We start from the raw sequence: 27,605 nt of genomic DNA, 5'->3' as shown, positions 1-27,605 counted from the left end.
TGTAGACACAAAACAATACCTCACAGTGAAATTAAGAAAATGAACAGAATAAATAGGGTGCGCTAACGAGCAGCAGTGAAATTGATCAAACCAAATGAAAAACCAAACTGAGCATAGAAATTCAGAACCTAGAAAGTAGAACGAAGATAAACAATGAACTAGATAGGTACAATGTTGTAAATTAGGGAAAAAACTGACCAAAACCCCCCAAATAAAAATCAAGAAGCAACAGAACCTTACAGCTATTGCCTATAGGCAGAGGCGCTAATGGGGATCCTAATAAATACTAAAATACCAAATGTTCTTTTTCATATTAACAACGCGGAATTGTGTGGATCACTGCCAAAACATATTGTTATTATATTAAAATATATGTAATTATTTGTACGTTTACATGTATTTTTAATAGCATAATATGTTAACCACTGTTATATCACAGAAAAAACATTCCCTGTGCTTAGTTCGTTCACTATCTACTGAAACCGGAGAGAGAGCATTGCGTCACTACCCACTCCTCGCAGCAGTGGTAGCTACCCATCCCCTCTCCTATTTATATTACCACAACAGATGTTAGATAAATTGTCACATCTGCCAGGACACAAATATACACAACATTTAGCCCAAAAGAACCGGGTTGTCTATCATGTTCGCTGCGCATAGCTCCGCGAGGCTGTAAGTACAATAGTGTTTTCTGATTCGGGGTACAATCACGGCCGAGAAGGAACCTTCTCGCGATTGCCTGGGCTCTCCATCGAGTGGGAAAGATGGCTGCCATGAAAATGTTAACCAGCACAGGGCTGTTTTTAGCGTTCTGTGCTTTGGGCTTGCTAGCCATGGCAATCTGCACGGACTATTGGTACGAGACAGATGCGCGGAGACATCGGGAAAGGTGTAAAAACTACTCCAACAAGAGGAACGATCCAGGGTACATCTACATCTCAAACCATAATCTCCCCCTGCAAATGCCCCCAATAGGCAATGAAAGAAAAGGAATCGGTCCAAGTGCTGGAGCACAGCCTCATGTTAGGGTAAAACGTCACTTTCTGGCTGCTGCATCGGCTATGGAGTCCCACTGCAGTCGCCAGTTCAATTCAACCATATCTGGGCTCTGGAGAAAGTGTCACCGAGATGGATTTGACCTGGAGACTGAGGACCTCGTACATAAAGGTAAGGATGCTACAGCAAATAGCTTTGCTAGGCCCCGATGTGGTGCTGAAGGATCTCACTGAGTGTGGAGTGTAAACATGCTACTAAGACAAGATCAACCGTATCTATTGATTTAGAGATGATGGAATGAGCTTTTAGTCAAACCTGTTACTGTAAGTCCATGCTAATATTTAAAAGTATGTCTATTATTCATCATTGCTTATTTTTAAGAATTGTTGTTGTTCTACAAGTCAGGAGAATGCCAGTTGTGTGAGGCTGAAGAGGAGAGCTCTTTATACTTTACGTTTTGTGTTTATAGCGCTCTCCTTGGTGCTGAATTATCGGCTTTGCACACACCGTGTGTGACTTGCAGGGGCGGAGGGTAATTTTCTTGAAAGGTGACCAGCTTGTCACAGGTGTTATTTGGACATTTACATTTTGCTAAACACACTGTTACAATAAAATACTAAATACTAAAGTGTTATGCGTATGATTAGACTGCCACTGCGGAGATCAAGACATGAGCATTGACTGAATTATTAATAATGATCTGGGTTTGTAGACATTTTGAGCTGCATGAGTAAAATCACAGTGCATGGACTTTTTGTGGGTTGGTGTCCTCCAGCAAATAACAATACGGGCCTTACCTGTGCAATGCATGAAGGCATTCCTTTCTTTCCTAAGAAAAGCCTCAATGTTATCAAAACATAATACTCATTAAGGATAGAATTTAAGGTATGCACACAATATAGATCATTTACCTGGAAATGTTTTCCTAATGTATTGACTCAATAAAAGATGAATAAAGGAGTTGGCATGTTTTTTGAAATTGGTATACACTGTACATTATAATCCTTGATGAAAAGTGAAAGATACACTGTCAGGCTAGGTCAATACAGTATACTACTAACCTTCAAAACCTGCCTTTCTCCACTTTCCATATTTTTCTCTTAAATTCATCTGATAATCCAACAGTGCCAGTATGCAGGTTTTGAACTGTTCTTGCCAATACTTGAAAAAGAAAAAATATATATGCTTTTTAAATGTTCTTTTCAATATAATGCAAAATTGTCCTAACTCAGTTTATATCCCTCCTACCCGAATTACTTGAAAGGAACACAAAAAATATAAATAAGCAGATTATCAGGATAGAGAAAACAGTCATTTTCACTCTTAAGTAACATAGTACATGTAAATATGTATACCTATCATTCATTTTTGGTATGATTTAGGGCTGCTGTGATTAGTCAACTTATTAAACTTATTTTGATTATTCACTAATAAATGTTTCAATTTTCAAATTTTCAAATTTCCAACCATTATGCTTGAATACTTGATATGAAAGGGTCTCATGCATTTTACATGTCAAATCAGCATCATAGGAGGAATTACATAAATGCTCGCTTTCTCGATAGCGTATCACTTACGACGGTTTAACGATATACGTAGCTTTAAGTGGAACTTTGTTACGACAGACTTACACCTGTTTCCCAAACCACCACGTTGGTCGTACTTTATGAAGTGCACCGTAAGTGTCATGTTACGGGCATTTGGAATGGAGTTAGGCCATATTTGGGGCTTGGAATGGAATTATGCCAATACGTTTTGAAATATAGCCTATTACATTTCGATAGAGCGTGCTTACTTATCAGAAGCATTTAATATCACTGGCGATGTATTCAACTACTACTTCTGCATCAATAAGAAAATGTTAAACTGGAATGTATGGCGGACAAAACGTATTTGCAACCAAAGGGGGTGGACTTTAGCCAATAAAAAAAATCTCCGGAAATCGATCACGTGACATCCAATTCTCAATTTCTCCGGTAGCTATATAGAATTTAATTCGCATAGCAATCAACACATGATTATTTAACTGGGAATATAAAGCATAATGAGAAAAATCTATTCTAATTGTTTGGAATACATATGGAACGCTAGAAAAAGCATGCAAACATTGAAGAACAATGCCATTCTTGATGAGGTAGAGGCACCAGCACCTATCCATCAAATAATAGGAGCATTAGGAGGCGGGCTTTCAGACTCGTGAACGTTTTATTTTGAACACTTTTTCTTAATTAGCCTATTTCTTGTTTTATGTACGTTTTTCTTCATCCTCAGTTGACCAATTGTGAAATTGCTCAATAAATGTGTCTAAATCAAAACTGTTTTTATACGTTTTATTCGTTCTATTGCCTTAATATTAACTGTTTGCGATCACTCCACGCATCTTGAGGGAGGCACTATTTCACAAAAACAGTGAAGTGCCTATTAAGTTAGGTTAAGATGGACTAACGATTGGTCTGGAGCCCCCGTTAATTAACGAGCGATGTTACGTGCCACTTAAGTAACGATGCTTTTGGGAAACACTCGTGTAAAATAACAAGGCATTTACGACCATGCTTTGGGAAACCAGGCCCCAGAGGCGGCGCTACCATTAGGCAATGTAGGCAGCCGCCTAGGGCCCCAGGACACAATGCAAGTATCTTAGGAAGCGAAATTTCCAATCAACCATAAAGAAAGAAGGTGTGTTCAAATTGTTGTTGGTACAGAAGGTAAAGAAATAAATTATTTAAGGACCTCAACCAGTCTCTGCCTAGGGCCCCCAAATCTCTATAACCGCCTCTGCCAGACCCAGAAGTGCTTTTACGTTCTATATCAACATATTCTAGTGCTTCTTAATGACTCAGAAGTACAATTTGTCAACTCATCAAACGTGTCGTTTACCTACCATCAAAAACTGTCAGCTAGGGGCAGTTATGAACTAGGGATGGGCACGGATAGTTGAATATTTGAAAACCTAACATTTAATTTAGTTTTCAAGTCCTTGTGTGTTTATTCCATTTTGCCCCCAATTTATTTTTACATATGTATTTTTTGGGGGGTTGAAATAAATAGATCTGAATATTATGTTTCTAAATACTATTAATATTGCAATCTCAAATGTGTACATATGATATACCATTTCATTTAAAAATGATAAAAGTTTTTATAACATGCTCTTCTTCACGTCTTTGCTGTTTGCGATCATCAATCAAAGCCATAGTTTTGTGTTGGGGCCCAGTCAGTCAGAATGGTGCAATATATTCTGCCTATCCTACTGATGGCAAGCGGATGAAAGTTAACTAATTCAAGCGAAGATTTAATACATTTACTGAATTAATGTTACCTACGGAAAAAATTATTGGCCACAAAATGCTATGTAAAGTTAGGAATCTAAAGGTGTTTGAGAGTACAGAAAACATGGTGTTGGTAGTTTTTAAAAACATGCATTCCGGTTAACCTAATACTATTCGAATAATAACACATAACACAATTCCATTAGTAAAATCTTGTCCAATGCACATCCGTATTATGAACGTATTCATAGTTAAATAGAGTGGCTGTTTGCTAGGGATTTATGGTCTGTGATGGTTTTGTTTAGAAAAGCGTTTTTCTGATTTACCCCTAACCTTCATCCTAACCCTAACCTCAGTACTGTGATGCCTAACCTTCACCCTTAAGGTTTTCAGCCTTTAATTGCTATATAATAAGTGACTATAGTCAGACACATTACTAAGTCATTACTAAGACAATGTTTTCAGGCTTGTTCTATGAAGTAACAAATGCATTAATGTGAGATGCTCTTATAAGAGCGGACAAATGAACATTAAAGTTGTACCAGTGAACTGTCTGTACTGTAACATAGTGGGCATCATTGCACAAACACCTGAAACTCACCCACACTCATCTATATAAACCCTGTTCACTCTCAAGTTCATTGCGAAGTATTGCATTGCCCCGGTGTACAATTTCTGAGCGTTTTTCACTGTGTTTGCTGAACTGCTACCGACCTTGGATTGTTTATATCGACCCTTGCCTGTGATCTACTTCTGCTCTGTGATTTTCTCCGTTGTTCTGTCTGCCCCTGATTTACCCTGCCTGTTGACTATTCTAAATAAAAGCTGCAAATGGATTCTGCTGCGTCGTCCACATCGCTACACCATGAGTGTGGGGCAAAATATTTAAAAGCTGTTTAACCAGTCCTAAATAGGCCTGCGGTAGCCCCAGCACTATCCAGTCTTGAGTGTGTGTTTGGTATCTGCTGTTCTTCCAACTAATTTCAGTAACACTTAAATTTAATGACCATATGCGTAATGCATTATACATGTACTCATAATGCAACCTAATACAATAATAATGCAGTATAAGCATAGTTATAGACACTCGTAAAGACTCATGAAGACTTGATGTTGTATACAAATACTCATAATGTATTATATGTATAATTACAATAACCTATAATGTACAGAAACATAGTGCCTCACAATTCCTGGGAAATCTTTCCTCAAGAATCATACTGAATTGTAATTATCAACACTGTGATTCAACTAAAAGATGAGATCAATGAGCAGCTAATCACTATTATTGCATCATAATCTTTTTCACAGTGTGTTATGGCATATCTATAAGCCACAATAAAGTAATCTTTGATTGCTTTAGGTAAAGTAATAAAATGTCTAATCACACAAAGATAATACACCACCAGATGTTACTGTAACATAAAGTGGTAATTGTCTGCATTCAGTAAAGTGAAACATTCATTTCATATTGAAACAACAAGACACCACCATCATAGGCCTGATCTCTGACAACGACGAGTCAGCCTACAGAGACGAGGTAAAAGGACACTGACTTCGTGGTGTCAGGAAAACAACCTCCAGCTCAATATCAGCAAAACGAAGGTGATGATTGTTGATCACAGGAAGCAGCGGAGGGGAGACCACGCCCCCATACACATAAATGGGTCTGCAGTAGAGAGAGTCCACAACATCAGGTTCCTCAGGGTCAACATCAGTGATGACTTGACCTGGTCTCATCACTCTAACGTCGTGGTGAAGGAGGCCAGGAAACGGCTCTTCTTCCTATACCGATTAAGGAGATTTGGCATGGATTCCAGAATACTCACCAACTTCCACAGATGCACTATTGAGAGTATCCTGACCGGCTGTGTCACCGCCTGGTATGGCAATTGCGCCGCCCTCGACCTCAAAGCACTTCAGAGGGTGATTAAAACAGCAGAGCGCATCACAAGGTCTGACCTGCCATCCCTGCAGGATCTCTACACCGAGAGGTGTAGGAGGAGGAGCAAATGGATCATCACAGATCCCAGCCACCCATGCCACGGACTGTTTACCAAGCTGCCATCAGGCAGAAGGTACAGGAGTATTCAGTCCAAAACAAACAGGCTACGGGACAGCTTCTTTCCACAGGCTATAAGGCTGCTCAACCCGGGAACCCCCCTTCCCTTCCATCCATAGCCCATGCACACACCTCACTTTATATCATGCACACCTGTAACTTTTACATTGCACTACGGTTGTATAGTTGTATAGGTATTTGTGTGTTTTGTACAGTGTTATTAATGATTGATTGTGTTATGTTCTTTTTTTTAAATTATTATAATTACTGTTACTTTTCAACTTTTTACTGCACTGTCGGTAGTAGGAAAACCAAGCATTTCATTGCCGTAACTTGTTATTGCAAATGACAAATAAAACTTTATGTTAATAAATTACTAAAAATATGTAAAGTGCAGGATTTGTCCAGTTGGGACGGGGCTATAGTCAGTTTGCTTCCTGGGGCATGTTCATGAGGCCTACTGCTGTAGGAAAGAAACTGTTCTTTTGGCGAGAGTTTTTGGTCATGATAGACCTCAACCTTCTGCCAGAGGGGAGAGTTCTGAATAGTTCCTTTCCAGGGTCAGAGGGATCAGCCCCAATCTTTGCAGCTCACCTCTGCGTCCTGGATGTGTGTAGGTCATGTAGAGACGGCAGATTGCAGCCAATCACCCTTTCTGCAGAGCAGATGATGCACTGCAGCCTGCCCTTGTCCTTGACAGTGGCTGCAGTATACCAGAGGGTGATGGAGGAGGTCAGGATGGACTCTATGATGGCAGTGTTGAAGTGTACCATTGTAGTGTTTGGCAGGTTGAACTTTTTCAGCTGCCGCAGGAAGTACATCCTCTGCTGTGCTTTCTTTGTATGAGAGGTGATGTTCAGCTTCCACTTGAGGTCCTGGGTAATGGTGGTGCCCAGGAAGCGAAAGAACTCCACACAGTTGACTCTAGAGCCACCCAGGGTGATGGGGGGATGGGCAGCTGAGCTTCTCTCGAAGTCCACTTTCATCTCCACTGTCTTTAGGGTGTTGAGCTTCAAGTTGTTCTGACAGCACCAGTGCACCAGATGGTCAATCTCCCAACTGTAGACGGACTCATCTTCATCAGAAATACGTCTGATGAGAGTGGTGTCATCCGCAAACTTCAGGAGAGTGGTGATGCAGCTGTTGGTGTAAAGGGAGAAGAGTCGAGGGGATAGGACGTAGCCTTGAGGGGAGCCATTTCTGATGGACAGCGGGTCAGACAAGTGCTTCCCCCAATTGGACAGGATGGCAGTGTTTCACCTGCATGTTGAGTCAGGCACTCCCAGATGGAAAAAATATGTCTGTATGTAACGATATTATAGCATCTACATGCTGATGATGAAATATGTAAAAAAAAAAAAAAAAACGGGTCATAAACGGAGTAATCCTACTTAACTGATGGGATTCAAACTGTCTGATGCCTGGCTTTGTTAGCGGCAAAACCTTTTTTATTTATTTAGTTTTGTGTAATTCAAGTAGCTAGTGCACAGTCGATATGATGAAAAGTCCTTTTGAGTTGGTAAATGTTACTCTTGATTTTGGTAGATTTTTAATGAGTTGGGGAAGGTAAAATTGGAAAGGTGCACTGTTAAGGGAAGTGTGAGATTAACCCTTATTGTAACAAAAATTTTTGAATACTAGGAGCGACATGCAGTATCAGGCACCATTTGGGGTGTAACGGTACACGTATCATGTACCGTTCGGTACAGGAAGTTCAGTTCAGTATGCGTTGTGATCCGATGATTATGGTCTAGTTTTAACTACGCACATTACTTTTTTGTTTGCTGAACTAAAATTCTAAACTCCGGGTTTCTCCCCGGAGGTGGATATTGGAGCTGTAACCAGGGGCGTTGGACTGGGGGGAAAAGGGGTACTAAGTATATAGGGCCCTAATGTGTAGAGGGGCCCTCAAAAATGTTTGAATCTTGAATAAAGTGGGGAGGGGCCCCTTGGAGACCGCCTATGTACAGGGCCCAGAATTTTGTGCTACATCCATGGCTGTAACTTAGCAACTGAAGAAGCCAACTGTAACACGTGATACAGCTTTCTAAATAAATATGACGAATGCAAACAACAAACCAAACCTTTTGTTCAGGGAATTATGGTCAATTAACCACTGTTTACAAGTTTATAACTTCATAATAAATTAAAGGAAATTTTTGTTTCTGTCTTTTTTTCAGTGTACCCCTAGCCTCTTCAACCAGGCATAGAATGTCACTAAACCTGGGGAATACTTACACGATTTTTGTTGCAAAGGGTTGGGCAAAACGCGTTAACCCAATCAAATTCATTGCTTGGGCTAACACCTTTTCTGAGGGGAAAAGGCTAATTATAAACGGACCAAAAAAAGATGGTGCGGAAGTCTGAACGACCAGATATACCAAATTATTTTCTTGTCCACAGTCTCGTTTTGACCTGCATATGCTGCTGCATTTTCTTTTGTATTCAGAATACAAACCTGATACTAGATTATTTAAATCAGTGTAGTAACCACTAGAATCATTGACCTGTCCATTTTCTATTTCAATAAATCAATCGCAGACCTGTTGGCCATGACGGATGAATTATCTTTTTTTCAGAACAGCATTTAAGCAAAATTGTAATGGCTTTATTGACTCGATCTCATGAATAGAGCACAGTTCTTCCAAAACAGAATTACGTATTTGCTTCTTTTCTGATATTTTGCAACCTATTGTAGGTAGTAACTAAAGACTTTCAGGAAATGTATTCTATTCAGTTAAAAGAAATAGTGAAACCACGTAAAGCCCACCTTGAACAAGCCTATGAGTGGAGGTTTATTTGAAAACTAACATCCAATAGAAATATTTTTTGAATAGGCAAGTTGCCAGACCTCCAAGAAAACCAGGCGAGATTGGAGGTGTGGCCTTGCAAGACAGGTAATAACCATTGTTTTGTAGACCTCCCTAACCATGCAAAGAGTAAGCGAATAGTTCAGTAGTATTATACACTGCTCAAAAAAATAAGGGAACAAGTAACCATCACAGTATAACACCTTGTCAATTATACTTCAGGGACATCAATCTGTCCAGTTAAGTAGTATAAGTGATTGTGAATCAATGTCATCTGTTTTGGTGCAAATGAAAGTGACAACAACTGTACTGGAGAGGCAACACCAAGACATCCCCCAAAAAGGGAATGGTTTTGCAGGTGGTGGCCACAGACAATTGCTCTTTTACGTTTTGCTAGTGTCCTTCCTCCTGCCTCTCTGGGTGTACAGGTCCTGCATAGCTAGGTTAGTCCTGGTGATGCACTGTGCTGTCTTGACCACCCTCCTTGACAACAATGTTGAAGTGGAGAGACCAGGACAGATTGGCGCTGATGTTGACCTAGAGGAACCTGATGCTGTTGACTCACTCCATTGCAGACCCCTTGATATGGATAGAGGAGTGGCTTCCGCTGTTTCTTCCTGTAGTCCACAATGAGCTCCTTTGTTTTGCTGACGTTGAGCTGGAGATTGTTATTCTGACACCATGATGACAGGCTTCTCATCTCCTCTCTATAGGCTGTCTCGTCACTATCGGTGATTAGGCCAAAGACGGTGGTGTCGTCTGCATATTTTAACATTTTGTTGGAGGTGTTAGTTGCCACACAGTCGTACATGAACAGGGAGAACAGCAGATGACTGAGCACACAGCCCTGTGGGGGCTTGACAGGAAGGCAAGGATCCACTTGCACAGGGGGGAGTTGAGGCCCAGATCCCTCAGCTTCACCATGAGCTTGGAGGACACAATAGTGTTAAATGCTGTAATCAATGTATCATTCTCACATATGTATTCCTTCGGTCATGGTGAGAGATCACAGAGTTAGGGCTGTTGCGGTTATGAATGTATTATCAGTGATTCTGTTTGTGGCTGGAAACCTCATTTTGAAGTACAACCGCAACAATATTTTCAATCAGGGGTGCTGATTGTTGAGAGGTGGGCTCAACAATCAGCACCATATATCCATTGTTTTTTGTCTTCTTCAGTTATGAAAAAAATAAAAATAGCCTAACCCAATAACAACTTTACTTAGGCACTTATTATTGTAATTGTAAGCAATGTTGTTCATAGTTTCAAAGTGGGTAATAAAATGGTATTATAAAAAGGCTAGGCCTGTGAAGAATTATAGGTTTAAGCCTAAAGCCTCATATGAACCCAACAAAAAGTATAAACAATTCACCTTATGCGAATAATGGACCCTTCCCAACTGCCTCTGGAAGAGCACAAATATGTCTATTTTTAGCTGCCTATACTGAAGCTGTGAAACCATAGGAGAAGATGAAACTGTTGTTTCAACATCGGTATACATACAGTTACATTTAGGTCCAGAAATAATTGGACACTGACACAAGTTTTATAAATGTGTCTGTTTACCAAAATATATTGAAATTATAGTTAAATAATGAATATGGACTTGAAGTGCTGTCTCAGCTTGAGGGTATTCACATCCAAACTGGAGGAAGGGTTTAGGAATTACAGCTATTTAATATGTAGACCCCTCATTTTCAAAGGACCAAAAGTAAATCGGACAATTGACTCAAAAAGCTGTTTCATGGAATTTGTGGGCTAGGGGTTGACCGATTAATCCTTTGGCCGATTAATCGGCGCCAATGGGACGTTTTACAAACCATTGCTATCGGCAGAACTTGGCTCTGATAGTGACAGATTGCTGCGCAGCCTCTACTAGTCACTTGCGACTTACATCACTTTGCGCTGAGCCGGAGGCTCCATATGAAGTCAAAGTAATGTCACTGTGTAATGTACTGGAGATAATTTCTATTTAAATGAAAGCTAACTTTAAGACAGCGTCATTCGTTTTTATGAGCATGATAAGTTTATTGGTTATAGACTAACATTATTAATCCATTACTAAATGAAGATAACTGTTTCTCTGCCGAAAGCATGCGCTCTGGTTTTGCTAACAAGCATGGTTGTTAGAATTTGTCTAGCCGTAAGTGCAAGCCTAGCACAACTATGGGCCAGTGGCCACATCTGATAATTTAGGGGCCACTTTTACTGAAATTGTATGCGTATGATTAACTCCTGATAGTAATCTAAACAACAAGACCTTATAGAATGGCAGTCTTCCTTGATTTTATGGGATTGGCAGTCTATCGAGGGGGCTGCCATAAATTGCAAGATAGACTTTAAATTAATTTATTAATCTAAACTAAATCTGATATATTTTCCTCTGAAAACTATTCTCCACTCAATGAAAAAACATTCAACGCATTATTCTGGCGATATGGTTAGAAAACGGGAGCTAAACCTTGCGGTCCCGTTGGAACAGCTGATTGTACAGCGAGGCTGACTAGTGGCATTCAAGTAGTATCGGTTTTCAGTTAATTTCTACCCACAAAAGTTATCTTTCGACAATAATATGCAACACTATCAGCTCCTTGTTCACGATACAAGACAGGGAGGTAAAGAAACCATTCAACTTTTACCAATATGGCGTTCTCTCTAGATCAACCCACTCTCTTCCTTTTGCGTACATATAACACGGGTTCACACAATGTCGTGCTATACATACGCCAAAGTCCTTTTTTGGGTGCAGTTGAGACGCGATCTCCACCCATTAATAATAATGGTGGTCAATAAAATCGTTTCAATGACACGCACCGACTGAAACCTATTTGACGTCACCATCATCGAGGCACGGATTTCCCGAAGAGTGACTAATCGTTTAAAAGCCGTAGATTAACTTTTTTCTTGAAAGAACGTAAAAGGGTAAAGGTAAAACTTTAATATCGCATTTATTCACCATTGTTCTTAATTGGAGGAGATCGCGTCTGAACTGCACGCAAAAAAGTACTTTGGCGTATGCATAGCACGAAATTGTGAAGTGTAAACCTGTGTTATATGTACGCAAAGGGAAGAGAGTGGGTTGCTCTAGATACTCCAGCCACGTAACTATCCATTCATGAAATTAAATTGCACACTTTATGGTCCTCCTTACATTAATGGTTTGTAAGAGTGGCATTACAATGTAAGGGGACGCGCCACAGAAGTAATCCTTCCTGACCAGTGATAAATCACAGAACATTATTGCCCATTGTAAAAATTATTTCCAACGATGTAATCCACCAAATCACATTTTGGGACGTTCTGTTACCAACTATAAGAGGATTCGCCTTTCTGGAGAGCTTGCAGACATACAGTAACCCAGCTATTGTCATTTGTTCTGTTATTTATTGTGTACATATTCATTGTGGTGATATTTTTGTCTGTGTTTCTATTTCTTCGTGCTGTTTATTTCTCTCTTTCCCTTCCTTTTTTAATCTGAATAGTTGGAATATTGGCCCATAAGTAAGCATTTCACTGGTAGTCTAGACTAGTTGTTTATAGTTAAACTTATGTGACACCTACTTCTAAATTTTTTTAAAGAAAGGTTCTGAACCCTTGTGCTGAATGAATAAAATGTAAAAAATCACAGCAATGAGAACCTGTTGTACTCATTAAAACTTACTAAAAACTATAATAAAATAAACTGTACACTGTGAAGCGATGTTATACCTTAATTACATGGGGACAAAGTCATTTTCTGTTTATGTAATACAGGTTTTTACATTATAACTCAGGTACTAATGATTTACCTGTATTTACCCCCATCTGAAAATAATGTTTTCATTTAAAATAAATCACTTTGAGGACGGTTTTGGGGTGGAAGTGCATGCAGACAGTTTTATTGAGGTTTTATCTACACTGTGTTTCTTGTAATTTGATTAAATTTATCCTTTCAGGATTGGTTCCGCGATGCACCCCAATCAAGTATCACTACTCTTCCTCTATCCTTCCCCGGAATTTACCCATTAACATCACAAAGACCATCCGTCAGGATGAGTGGCATGCACTGCGTAAGTCTGAGCATGTCTGTCTGTCTGTACATAACCAAACAAAAAATAAATAGATGAGGGAAGTAAAAAATACCATTATAAAGGGGCAACTACATTAAAGACTAATATATTCCTGAAAACTTGATGTTTATGTTTTCTGGGGACTAGGTGAAGGATTCAAAATATGTCAGGACTCTCAATCTGTCTTTGATTTGTTATAATATCTGATGATTTGGTTTAGATAATTGTATTTGAATCAAGGACAGAAAGTGAAGAGTGAATATGTATGAAAATGTGCTTGTATGAAATTTGCAGTTCTTTTAATTTTAAACATTTGCATGCAATTCTCTTCCGACCTGACCTGAAAGGTCAATTGTCTAATTTACTTCCTTTACTGAAATATTGTGACAGTGACATAATGTAAACTAAAACCAATCCACGATTCACTTTCACTTAATATCTAGGTTTATTGCATCTGCTAGAGTAGTGTTTCTGAATGAAAATGGACCCTGAAGACATGAGTGCCATTGTTATTAACCATGTTGTTTACATTGCATTGCAAAAGTATTCCAAACCATTGACTAATTCTCAAATTTTAAGGAATTAAACATTGACATTTAATTATGTTTGATGATTCATTTTAAACACTGATATGGGTTTTATGTTGGGAAGTATACAGCTCCGGAAACAATTATGAAGAGGAAAAGGAAGGTTTTGAGTGAGGAACAGAAGGGTTAAAATTAAGAGACCACTGCAAATTAAACGCTTCTGTTCCTCACCCAAAACTTTCCTTTTCAACTTTTTTGGAAAGGAAAGAAAAAGTTGCAGTGGTCTCTTAATTTTGTCCTGAGCTGTATGTACAAATATATATATATGTTACTTGCATGGGTTTTCAGCCTCTGTGCTGTGGAATCCGCAAGATGACTTCTTCCTGGATAAAAACTACGCTGTTGAAAGATTATTGGTTACACTATGAATCTGAAGGAAAATGAAAACCACCCAGGCACTGCCAAAACAAGCTATTCCTCAAAAGTAAACATTCAAACAAGGACACTTGTGAGAGAAGCCAGAGAGGCCAACAATCACTTTGAAGCATCAGCCAAGCATGTCTACAGCTCCTTAATCAGAGGGTGGCAATAAAGCTATGATTTAAAAAGTACCATCAGAAAGCATTAATGACAATGTTTTATGGTCAGATGAGACCAAGATACAGTGGGGATAACAAGTATTTGATACACTGCCGATTTTGCAGGTTTTCCCACTTACAAAGCATGTAGAACTCTGTAATTTTTATCATAGGTACTCTTCAACTGTTAGTGACGGAATCTAAAACAAAAATCCAGAAAATCACATTGTATGATTTTTATGTAATTAATTTGCATTTTATTGCATGACATAAGAATTTGATACATCAGAAAAGCAGAACTTAATATTTGGTACAGAAACCTTTGTTTGCAATTACAGAGATCATATGTTTCCTGTAGTTCTTGACCAGGTTTGCACACACTGCAGCAGGGATTTTGGCCCACTTCTCCATACAGACCTTCTACAGATCCTTCAGGTTTCGGGGCTGTCGCTGGGCAGTATGGACTTTCAGCTCCCTCCAAAGATTTTCTATTGGGTTCAGGTCTGGAGACTGGCTAGGCCACTCCAGGACCTTGAGATGCTTCTTACGGAGCCACTCCTTAGTTGCCCTGGCTGTGTGTTTTGGGTCGTTGTCATGCTGGAAGACCCAGCCACAACCCATCTTCAATGCTCTTACTGAAGGAGGTTGTTGGCCAAGATCTTGCCATACATGGTCCCATCCATCCCTCCCTCAATACGGTGCAGTCGTCATGTCCCCTTTGCAGAAAAGTATCCCACAAGAATGATGTTTCCACCTCCATGCTTCATGGTTGGCGTGGTGTTCTTGGGGTTGTACTCCTTATTCTTCCTCCAAACACGGCGAGTGGAGTTTAGACCAAAAAGCTCTATTTCTGTCTCCTCAGCCCACATGACCTTCTCCCATTCCTCCTCTGGATCATCCAGATTGTCATTGGCAGACGGGCCTGGACATGCGCTGGCTTGAGCAGGAGGACCTTGCGTGCGCTGCAGGATTTTAATCCATGACAGCGTAGTGTGTTACTAATGGTTTTCTTTGAGACTGTGGTCCCAGCTCTCTTCGGGTCATTGACCAGGTCCTGCCGTGTAGTTCTGGGCTGATCCCTCACCTTCCTCATGATCATTGATGCCCCACGAGGTGAGATCTTGCATGGAGCCCCAGACCGAGGGAGATTGACGTCATCTTGAAACTTCTTCCATTTTCTAATAATAGCGCCAAAAGTTGTTGCCTTCTCACCAAGCTGCTTGCCTATTGTCCTGTAGCCCATCCCAGCCTTGTGCAGGTCTACAATTTTATCCCTGATGTCCTTACACTGCTCTCTGGTCTTGGCCATTGTGGAAAGGTTGGAGTCTGTTTGATTGAGTGTGTGGACAGGTGTCTTTTATACAGGTAACGAGTTCAAACAGGTGCAGTTAATACAAGTAATGAGTGGAGAACAGCAGGGCTTCTTAAAGAAAAACTAACAGGTCTGTGAGAGCCGGAATTCTTACTGGTTGGTAGGTGATCAAATACTTATGTCATGCAATAAAATTCAAGTTAGTTATTTAAAAATCATACAATGTGATTTTCTGGATTTTTGTTTTAGATTCCGCCTCTCACAGTTGAGATGTACCTATGATACAGATCTCTACATGCTTTGTAAGAAGGAAAACCTGCAAAATCGGCAGTGTATCAAATACTTGTTCTCCCCACTGTTGATGTTTTTGGCCAAAACTCAAAGCGTTGTGTGTGGTACAAACATAAGAGTGCTCATGCCTCTGCACACACCCTCCCCACAAGTAAACTGGTGGCAGCAATATGCCATGTGAATGCTTCCCATCAGCATCTAATTAAAACGGAAGTAAAAATGAATGGAGCAAAATACTGCATAAGAATCTAATTCAGTCTGCTAAACAAACTCTTATATCGACAGAAAAATAATCTTTCAGCAAAACAATGATCCTAGGCACAAGGCCAAATCAACATTTGAGTGACTCAACAACAAAAAGTGAATGTTATACAGTAGCCCAGTCAACGTCCTGATCTGAATTCCATTGAGAATCAGTGGTAATATGAAGATTGCCGTCCACAAAAATCCCCCAGCCAACCTGAATAATCTTTAAATCTAACTAGACAAATGGGGCAAAATCATTCCGACAGTGAGCACAGCTGGTACATACCCCAAAATAAGTAAATCTGTTATTGTACCATTTAAAACCAGGGACATTTAGAACCAGGGACATTTAGTTTATGGCCTTTACGGTCTATTCAAGAATGCAGGTTATAGAAAACAAATTCAACAATGTTTATTGTTTTAGTAACCCCCCTGTCTTGTAAGAATAATGGATGTTAACTGAACTGGGGAAGGGAGATATGTATCTTCTGATTGTAAACCATTCCCAGATTTATTTTTGTTTTTCTATAATAATGTGGGTTTACTGGTGTTTTGGGTACTACTCCAAGCCAACAATTTCTTACTGGAGGGAGAATTTTTGCATATATGGGATCTTGAATTAAAGTTTACTTAAAGTTGTGCTCAGAGGTTTGCATACCCTTGGAGAATTGGTCATATACACTCACCTAAAGGATTATTAGGAACACCATACTAATACTGTGTTTGACCCCCTTTCGCCTTCAGAACTGCCTTAATTCTACGTGGCATTGATTCAACAAGGTGCTGAAAGCATTCTTTAGAAATGTTGGTCCATATTGATAGGATAGCATCTTGCAGTTGATGGAGATTTGTGGGATGCACATCCAGGGCACGAAGCTCCCATTCCACAAAGATGTTCTATTGGGTTGAGATCTGGTGACTGTGGGGGCCATTTCAGTACAGTGAACTCATTGTCATGTTCAAGAAACCAATTTGAAATGATTCGAGCTTTGTGACATGGTGCATTATCCTGTGCATTAGCCATCAGAGGATGGGTACATGGTTGTCATAAAGGGATGGACATGGTCAGAAACAATGCTCAGGTAGGCCATGGCATTTAAACGATGCCCAATTGGCACTAAGGGGCCTAAAGTGTGCCAAGAAAACATCCCCCACACCATTACACCACCACCAGCAGCCTGCACAGTGGTAACAAGGCATGATGGATCCATGTTCTCATTACGCCAAATTCGGACTCTACCATCTGAATGTCTCAACAGAAATCGAGACTCATCAGACCAGGCAACATTCTTCCAGTCTTCAACTGTCCAATTTTGGTGAGCTCGTGCAAATTGTAGCCTCTTTTTCCTATTTGTAGTGGAGATGAGTGGTACCCGGTGGGGTCTTCTGCTGTTGTAGCCCATCCACCTCAAGTGTGTGTGTGTTGTGGCTTCACAAATGCTTTGCTGCATACCTCGGTTGTAATGAGTGGTTATTTCAGTCAAAGTTGCTCTTCTATCAGCTTGAATCAGTGGGCCCATTCTCCTCTGACCTCTCTCTAGCATCAACAAGGCATTTTCGCCCACAGGACTGCCGCATACCGGATGTTTTTCCCTTTTCACACCATTCTTTGTAAACCCTAGAAATGGTTGTGCGTGAAAATCCCAGTAACTGAGCAGATTGTGAAATACTCAGACCGGCCCGTCTGGCACCAACAACCATGCCACGCTCAAAATTGCTTAAATCACCTTTCTTTCCCATTCTGACATTCAGTTTGGAGTTCAGGAGATTGTCTTGACCAGGACCACACCCCTAAATGCATTGAAGCAACTGCCATGTGATTGGTTGATTAGATAATTGCATTCATGAGAAATTGAACAGGTGTTCCTAATAATCTTTTAGGTGAGTCTATACTCCCTATAATTGCCAGTTTTAACTTTCACCAGCACCAGATTTACCGTTACATCGGTGGCCCTGCTTCCTGGTAAACAATGTATGCTTGCCAGCTGATTTGTTAGCCTAATGTTGCGGGTTATGAAGTCACCAATAGGGTTTTCAGTTTTTAGAGCTACCATCTGCCACTCAAACCCCACAAGAGACGGCACTGGCACTGATTCCGACTCCAACGGGGACTACCGGTTGATAGTTTCTTAGGGCTCAAAGGGCAACCCAAGTTTAGCAGGTTGAAAGTTTCTTCCCAGTGAAGATGGTGCTGCCACAAGGAACACATCAGCTACACCTCTCCAAGCTGCCCCTCATTCCACTCTACCCCAGCAATGGGGAATATCTTGGGGGAGGAAGACAGCCAGTAGATGGAGGGTGCAGAAGCCACACAGCTTTCAACAGCCCATAACCTCCTAAACAGACACTGTGTGGCTGGCCTGAAGACGACTCAGCCACCCCAGAAGAGCGGTTTGTCTTTCTGTTTTAATTGTCCCCATTCCATTTCCTCTATTTTGCTTATCAAAATTCATAAAAATTGTCAAAAATTTGGACACACCTACTCATTCAAGGTTTCTTCATTTTCACTTGTCTACATTGCATTAAAATTGTAATGAAGCTATCAAAACTATGAAATAACACTAATGGAATCATGTAGTCAAAATACATTTCATATTGTAGATTCTTCAATGTAGTTACCATTTGTATTGACTGCAGCTTTGCACACTTCGCATTGTCTCAACCAGCTTCATGAGGTTGTCACCTGGAATGCATTTCAATTAATAGGTGTGATTGTTAAATGTTAATGTATTTGGCATATTACACTCATGTATCAATAATATTCAATAATACTACTAACTGCTGCTAGTTTACTTATGTTACTGCCATATCTAAATGTTCAATAATACTACCCAGACTGCTGCTGGTTTACAGTACTGTTTTGCTCCTACATTTTTGCAGATAAATAAATAGTTGTTGAACCAAACACGTGTGTATAGTGGCTGTTTGTGTAAATCTGAAAACAGAAGAACTTCCACACACTGTCTTGCTCACTGCTGAAATATGTTTTAAATCTCAACGTTTGCAGAAATGTGTACAGTGACACACCGTAGTAATGCCAACTCCAAATGGGAAATGCTCCTGTATTGAGTTGGTTGCAGGTTTCCACAATGCAATGGCGATCCTTTTTTGAATGGGTACATGAGGGCGGTGTCATGTCACCCCATTTAAGGTTGCAATTGACGGCACAGGTACAGAAACGTGTCCTTAAATTCTTTATCCACTAGGCCTCGTGAAAGTTGAAACCACGGATCCCCACCATTTGTGTACCCAAACGAATGGAGAAACACGACGCATTCTGTAGTACTCGCATATCTGAAACACACAAAAAGTGCCAATAATAAGTCGATGTAGTTTAAATTAACATTATTCCCACTTGTGATTTACTTAAACGTATACAGGACTACTAAAAAAAAATCTTACCATTCTAATTGTGCGCGGCGACGCGAATCCGTCTCATCAGTCATCTCATGGTCAATCTCCGCAATAACTCATGAAATCTGTTCACTTTATTCGAATTGCAACTCGACTAGCATTTTGGGGATTTTGATAGCCAGTGGAAATCAAGTTAACCCATTTGTAACAACTAAATGTGGAAAAAGTGAGTGAGTCTGAATACTAGATGAATGCAATATACATACACATACGGTAGTTTAAGAGAGAATTGGTGAACAATGGCATGGCCCCTGAATAGGATGGCTACAAACATTATGAAAATGTGTCTAATTATGTTTTAAAACACTTAATATCTTAATAACACAGTAAAATACAAAGTATTGACAGTGATTTGTAAGGGTATATAACAATTTGGGCAGAAATAATTCTAAATATCAAATATTTGTATAATTCTGCAACCAGTAATTTTTATTTACATGCGTTTAAAAAGGAAACATTCTAGCTTTAAATATTTATGCTGGTGCACATATATTTTGAAACGTATGCGTACACATGCTCCTTGATTGCATGCTTCAGATCCCATGTTGTCTGCCTGCTTTCTACTGTTAATTGTCCACTAAATGATGGATGTATGTATGTTCATGCAGATCTACGCAGGATGACGGCTGGCTTTGTGGGTATGGCAGTGTCCATCATCCTGTTTGGCTGGGTCATTGGAGTGCTGGGTTGCTGCCAGCAGCATGACCTTATGCAATATGTAGCTGGACTACTGTTTCTCATGGGAGGTAAGAGCTTGGTGTGTGTGAAAGGGTTTTTAAGTCATTTGAACATTGAAAACCTGTAAATAGATAGTGGGTTTTCCCACTTACAAAGCATGTAGAGGTCTGTAATTTTTATCATAGGTACTCTTCAACTGTGAGTGAAGGAATCTAAAACAAAAATCCAGAAAATCACATTGTATGATTTTTATGTAATTCATTTGCATTTTATGGCATGACATAAGTATTTGATACATCAGAAAAGCAGAACTTAATATTTGGTACAGAAACCTTTGTTTGCAATTACAGAGATCATACGTTTCCTGTAGTTCTTGACCAGGTTTGCACACACTGCAGCAGGGATTGTGGCCCACTCCTCCATACAGACCTTCTACAGATCCTTCAGGTTTTGGGGCTGTCGCTGGGCAATATGGACTTTCAGCTCCCTCCAAAGTTTTTCTATTGGTTTCAGGTCTGGAGACTGGCTAGGCCACTCCAGGACCTTGAGATGCTTCTTACGGAGCCACTCCTTAGTTGCCCTGGCTGTGTGTTTCGGGTCGTTGTCATGCTGGAAGACCCAGCCACGACCCATCTTCCATGCTCTTACTGAGAGAAGGAGGATGTTGGCCAAGATCTCACGATACATGGCCCCATCCATCCTCCCCTCAATACGGTGCAGTCATCCTGCCTCCTTTGCAGAAAAGCATCCCCAAAGAATGATGTTTCCACCACCATGCTTCACGATTGGGATGGTGTTCTTGGGGTTGTACTCACCCTTCTTCTTCCTCCAAACACGGCGAGTGGAGTTGTTGGAGTTTAGACCAAAAAGCTCTATTTTTGTCACTTCAGACCACATGACCTTCTCCCATTCCTCCTCTGGATCATCCAGATGGTCATTGGCAAACATCAGACGGGCCTGGACATGCGCTGGCTTGAGCAGGGGGACCTTGCGTGCGCTGCAGGATTTTAATCCATGACGGCGTAGTGTGTTACTAATGGTTTTCTTTGAGACTGTGGTCCCAGCTCTCTTCAGGTCATTGACCAGGTCCTGCCGTGTAGTTCTGGGCTGATCCCTCACCTTCCTCATGATCATTGATGCCCCACGAGGTGAGATCTTGCATGGAGCCCCAGACCGAGGGAGATTGACAGTCATCTTGAACTTCTTCCATTTTCGAATAATTGCGCCAACAGTTGTTGCCTTCTCACCAAGCTGCTTGCCTATTGTCCTGTAGCCCATCCCAGCCTTGTGCAGGTCTAATTTTATCCCTGATGTCCTTACACAGCTCTCTGGTCTTGGCCATTGTGGAGAGGTTGGAGTCTGTTTGATTGAGTGTGTGGACAGGTGTCTTTTATACAGGTAACAAGTTCAAACAGGTGCAGTTAATACAGGTAATGAGTGGATTACAGGAGGGCTTCTTAAAGAAAAATGTGAGAGCCGGAATTATTACTGGTTGGTAGGTGATCAAATACTAATGTCATGCAATAAAATGCAAATTAATTATTTAAAAACCATACAATGTGATGTTCTTGATTTTTGTTTTAGATTCTGTCTATCACAGTTGAAGTGTACCTATGATAAAAATTACAGACCTCTAAATGCTTTGTAAGTAGGAAAACCTGCAAAATCGACAGTGTATCAAATACTTGTTCTCCCCACTGTAAGTGTGACTCAGCTGACTCAACCAGTTGGAGATAAGTGTGACTCAGCTGTCATTGGTTTGGCTTTCATATGTTCCCAGTACATCTTGCTTTGTAGGCATTTTTTATTTTTCTGAATAATTAAAAGGGATAGTTTGACTACAAATTCATATTCGGGTGAAATTCCACTTGCACCGAGATGTTCTTGAAGGCCAATGGAGTCATTTTTCACGTTTTGGACTAGGTTTCCGCTTACAATGCAGCTTTTGTGGCGTGGGACATACACTTTCAGTTAATGAATTTTGAAAATCCAGCTTGGGACAAAGGTGAATAATGGCTTGTTGTTAAAAATGACTCCATTGGCCAGGGTAAGCAAAATTTCAACCAAATATAGCTCCGGAAAAATCAAGAGACCACTGCAATGGAAAGTTTTGAGTGAGGAACTTAAGTGTTCAATTTGCAGTGGTCTCTTAATTTTATCCCTTCTGTTCCTCACTCAAAACCTTCCTTTTCAACTTTTTTGGAAAGAAAAGAAAAAGGTGCAGTGATCTCTTCATTTTTATTCTGGAGCTGTATACATGTAGGTCGAATTATCCCTTTAATTTGAGCAGGTTAAAGGTCAAGTTGGCGTTGGGCATTTCATAGCATATGTAACTACTCTTTTTCAACCTATATTTGAGTGTATTTTGACTGTCATGTACCAGGAAAAAAAAAAATTGGACTACTGCATAAAAGGTATCGCAATTACTGAATAGTTTCCTACTTTGAGATTAAGCCAAGAATGTTGAGTACGTGCTATTAAAGGGATAGTTAGTCTAAAAATCCATTTATCAACAAAAAAAAATCACTTACCAAAAGTTAGTCTGTAGTGGATGAAGAGTAATTTTTTCCAACCATTCATTATTCAGCTCTGTCCCCGCTGTAATTAGCCTACTTAGCATCGTCCAAATCATGAATGGAAACTGTGTGTCCCAATACAACAAAGCTGCATTGCAAGCGGAAAACTACTCCAAAACACTTCAAAACTACATTTAGTAATCTGCCGCAGTAGCATCAAACTGTACAGTGACCAAATAAACAGCAGAATTTGGTCAATCCAAACTGCACTAGAACTATTTCCTACAGCTTGTGCTTCGGCGATGAGTTAATTGGGGTGGGAGTGAACTTATAACAGGTGAGAGTTTCTCTAGCTGGCCCATTATCGTGAATATCGTCGATGGACTTCAGTTTTATTTCTATCATTGTGGAAAATGCCGTGATTGAGTTTTGTTTGCAAATGATACAATGGACCTGGGAGAGGAGACTTGATGTTTCACTCGCGTTGCCATATCTTAATCCAGACATGTAACACGTATGTACCACTGACATACGATTTTGTTAGATATACTGGTATATTGACTCTTGTAAAAGCTACTTAAGTGATAAAATAAATTACATTATATATTTGTTGTCTACCATTGTCTGATTAGCTTTGTTGACATCAATTGAATAGAAAAGTTTAGCTTTGAACTAAAGCCTCAGAGACAATGTTTGTGCACCAAAAACAATGGACCAGATGGTGTTTACATTCAAGGGGTTTAGCAGATTAGCTCAGTTTAGATACACATGACATGAATTAATAGAAATTAGACACTTTTAGCATGTTGCTCATCATACAATTCAAAAGCATAATCTTTAATCTGATGTACAACAGGCATAAACAGCGCAGGGGTGATCAACCACACATTTTGGAACGAGTTCAGCTTCAGGGACCGGGTCATTCATGGTCTGCAGCATTGGAATCAATAGTTCCCATTCATTGTAACAAAAGCATTCAATTTTGGTTGGCAATAGATTGCACGATCCACAGCTACACCAGCAAAAATATGGTTGTCCTTTACAGACTAACTTTTGGATAAACTTGATTTTTAGACGAACTATCCCTTTAAGATGGGAGATTTAAATGTGAGTATATTGAAGATGCTTGTTATGCAGATTAATGACAGATTTTGATGTAGTGGGTATATGGCAAATGTTCCCAGGAAGCTCAATTTGGAAACACAATTTGGAGTGGTTGGATTAAAAGTAGAAGTACAATTTTGGTGGGACCTTGCATGAAATTGAACAATAATAATATATATATAAAAAATTATACCATGTCTAAGAGCTGTTCTTTATCATAATATAAAGTCAATGTCAACTTTATTTATAAAGCACATTTAAAACAACTGTCGTTTACCAAAATATACACAATAAAGTGCCTTAACTCAGGCCTTAACCATAGTATACTTAGCCTGGCTAATGAGACCTACATGAATCACAGTGAATGGAGATCTTTCACTCATTGGTCTGGACATGAGTCTATTGTAATCACAATATTTCCTCAGAAAAATTGTGTGTTTTGATTGGTTCTTATTTACTGGCTGTATTCGCCATGCCAAGTTAAGCAGAGATTTGAGGGAAACATGACATGGTTTCCTGGGGCGATACTTTGGTAAAACATGGGTTATGATTCATTCAATTTCAAAATGATGGTATACTGGCTGTATCCTAGAAAGCCTGAGGTGCCTTATTGCTATTATTATAACTGGTTCACTAATGTAATTAGAACAGTCAGATTTGTTGAATTCTATGGTTTACAGTCTTATAGCACAGCTTTTGGCAAATCAATATTCAGGACTTTGAGAACCTAGTAAATCATTGTTTATAAAACACCATGGGTACGCAATGATTTGGTAAGGTTTGAAAACAGATAAAAGGGTATTTTTAGTTGAAAATGTACAAAAATATACTGCATGAAGCAATAATTATCAGTTCAAATAAGCAAACATGGGAAGCAAACATCCCATGGGAAGCAAATCAGCAGATTTAGTGAGAGAAGAGTGAGTATTTATGCTGTTGAATATATTACGACTAATCCAACTACTGAATGTAACAAGTCACTCTGAAAAATATGTAATGATTCTTGAGTCATTAAAAAGATTTGTGATCAAGAGCTAATGTTTGTTGCATTATCACTAGGCTTGTTAACACTGTCTTGACAGGTAACTGTCAATTATAATTTGTATGAAATTAACCAGACGAGAGAGAGCCTGATTCTGGAAATGCAGAAGAGGGTCAGTGGTACTCATGAAAAGCAAACACACATGCTTGCTGCAATAAGGAAAAAAACAAAAAAATTCTACTGTGTGTCTTATTTATCACAATTTCACTGGCAAATTCCTATAATGTTAAGAAATTACCATCATATAAATGTAGTTTAGTATTTTTAGCACTTTGGGTGAATGAACTAATAGGTGGATAGCTATTTAATTTTTCACATTTCCAGCAAATTGTATTGCTGCTACTCAAATATCCATCACTACATTTTTCCATTGCTCTTTTAATTCAGTGTTACAGGCTAAGATATTTCAAGTATAATTCACCCTTGTCAGTTAACTTGTAATGATAGGAATTAATTCTAACCTCATGGAAAACCACAAAATTATTATTGCAGATTGAGACAATGGTAAATTGGATGGGAAACTAAGTGTTAGAAACAGATGGGTCCTATTTGTAGAAAGTCTTGTCTCTGCAAAATAATATAATAAATGCCATTCCAGTGCACTAATCTAAATTATTTTATTTATGGGTTTCTAAAACAATCAGAAGCACCACAAGAATAGTAGGTTTACCGAACAACCTTCCACTCCGTTTGCAGGTGATAGGTGTAAAATGTGCTGCTGATTATGAACACAGCACGTGGAAAACAACTTGTTCATTCTACTGAACCGAAATGAGGGCATTTGTATATGGGCAACATAAGCTGTTTAGGAATGGGAGAGCTATTAGTGATCGTTGAATACTAATTTAAAGAACGGTATATTTCCCAGTGCCAAACATGCCTAAAGTGTCCTAATTGTCCTCTCTATAGCTATGTTATTACTAGTCACACAAGCAAAAACAGAGCGAGCCAAATAAATGATTATGGAATGCATTCAACATGTTACGCTACAGCACCTACTGTATACATCTATGTTTATCTCAGGACAATATTTTCTTAGATTTGTTGGGTTGCATCATTATATTTCTTGCTTTGGCATTGAATGTTTCCCTCAAGGCATTTTGAAATGTAAATAGTCAAGTTTGTGTACAAGCGCTGAGGGTAAGAATGATTGGTATTTATCAACAGTTTGATAAATCATACTTGTTCTGTGTACGACCTTAATAGATTCTCATTCAAAAGACTGTTTCTATGTAACATTGATAAATGGGTGGGTTTGCATGTGTGTGTTTGATGCATTGTGTATACTACAGAAGCCTTTTGGGGTATATGCGTTTGTGTCTGAGAGTTATACACTGTACTGTATGTAAAACCGTACATGTAAATATAGGTTTTTATAAAATGTTGCCATTTATTGTCTGACAGACCAACTTGGCCTACCAACATTGGAATTGCATTATACTGTATTTAGTAATTTAAATTAGCTATGAAAGAAAAAGGAGTGAAGACCATAACTTTCTGTTTCTATCCTTGTCTTCATGCAGGAACATGCTGTATCATCTCTCTGTGTACATGTGTGGCAGGAATAAACTTTGAGTTGTCCCGTTACCCACGGTACATGTATGGCCTCCCAGAGGATATTAGCCATGGCTATGGCTGGTCCATGTTCTGTGCCTGGGGTGGTCTAGGCCTCACACTGCTGGCAGGCTTCCTCTGCACCTTGGCCCCGTCCCTGAGCACTCCCATCCGTACAACCATCCATAAGCCAAGGCAAGAGAATGGAACTGTGTGATGAGACCATGCAACTGGCCCACAGAACACACAAGGAAGCAACACCCATCCAGCTTCTCCCAATCACCATCTCACTTTACCTTCTTTACCAGTTCATACCACCCATTTATCCACTGGACTAAAAGTGTGCAAGATAAATTGTACATTGGATATCAAAGCAAAGACCAACCAAACCAAACTGTACTACTTACTATATCTTCATGAACCTACAATTGATATACATGAAAGATATACTAGGATACACTGAGCAACTGCCCCCAAAGTACTTTGGGACATGGCTCCTAGCACAAACATGGAAAGATCTTTTTGTTGTTAAACATTTGAATACTAACTCTGTGGCAGCCTAAAGGCCACATTGTATTTTGTTTCAAGAACAAGTTTCTAAAAATGGTGCTCTCTTAACACAATACAAGAAACACTCCCCAGAGCTTCAGAAGGAACACCAAAAAACGAAAACAGAGCATCCTGTCATCATTCCTCTTTTAGTCTGGGTGGTCTTTACTGTATTTGTTATTTTGCAAAAATAATGCTGGCATAAACTGTTCATTATTTTGAATCCACTAACTGATAAATAATTATCTTTGGTAAGAACTTTATAACTTCAGCCTAAAACCTCCTAGGGGCAGAAGACCAAGACAAAAACAAATTGGAAATGGCAAGGGTGGAACAGCAAGATAATATACAGAACCACGCCTTTCAAAAGCAAACCTTTCAGTGCTTCTGTGTCACTGTACAAATGAAATTCTATGTAGATTCAGGTCATTGTATAAAAGTAGCTCTTGAATAAGATTGTCGGTTTTCTGTATGTTTTTGAGGTAAACATTTTGAATTGGATTCTCAGTGATGTAACATATTGGAATAAATCTTAGACTTGTGGTTAGATAAGAGACTGAAAGGAAGAGGAAGTATTTTTTTTAAATAGCAGTAACTATATATATATA

The 27,605-nt window shown here is 39.5% G+C and overlaps 1 protein-coding gene across 2 annotated transcripts; it reads left to right on the top strand.

Annotated features, from left to right (window-relative positions):
- The first annotated feature begins 506 nt into the window (after window positions 1–506).
- Window positions 507–27,605, top strand: si:ch211-150g13.3 (transmembrane protein 178B). 2 transcript variants are annotated; one of them, XM_010890484.4, is made up of 4 exons: window positions 507–1,167; window positions 13,073–13,186; window positions 20,163–20,300; window positions 26,418–27,605. In XM_010890484.4, the coding sequence occupies exons 1-4, from the start codon at window positions 765–767 to the stop codon at window positions 26,663–26,665; spliced, it is 903 nt and encodes a 300-aa protein (XP_010888786.1). In that variant the 5' UTR covers window positions 507–764; the 3' UTR covers window positions 26,666–27,605. The 2 variants fall into 2 exon arrangements, with proteins under 2 accessions (XP_010888786.1, XP_019907974.1); XM_020052415.3 differs by lacking the exon at window positions 13,073–13,186.

The sequence above is a fragment of the Esox lucius genome, chromosome 2 (assembly GCF_011004845.1).
Source record: "Esox lucius isolate fEsoLuc1 chromosome 2, fEsoLuc1.pri, whole genome shotgun sequence".
In the NCBI taxonomy this organism is placed as follows: Eukaryota; Metazoa; Chordata; class Actinopteri; order Esociformes; family Esocidae; genus Esox; species Esox lucius.
Note: the sequence above shows the minus strand (reverse complement) of the source record. Positions and strands in the feature narration are given on the sequence as shown.

Bases quoted from the DNA above. Each gene is read 5' to 3' on its own strand.
- si:ch211-150g13.3 (XM_010890484.4), top strand. From the start codon at position 765: ATGGCTGCCATGAAAATGTTAACCAGCACAGGGCTGTTTTTAGCGTTC. The intron at 1,168-13,072 runs GTAAGGATGCTA...TTATCCTTTCAG, and splicing joins TGAGGACCTCGTACATAAAG to GATTGGTTCCGCGATGCACC. The intron at 13,187-20,162 runs GTAAGTCTGAGC...ATGTTCATGCAG, and splicing joins GGATGAGTGGCATGCACTGC to ATCTACGCAGGATGACGGCT.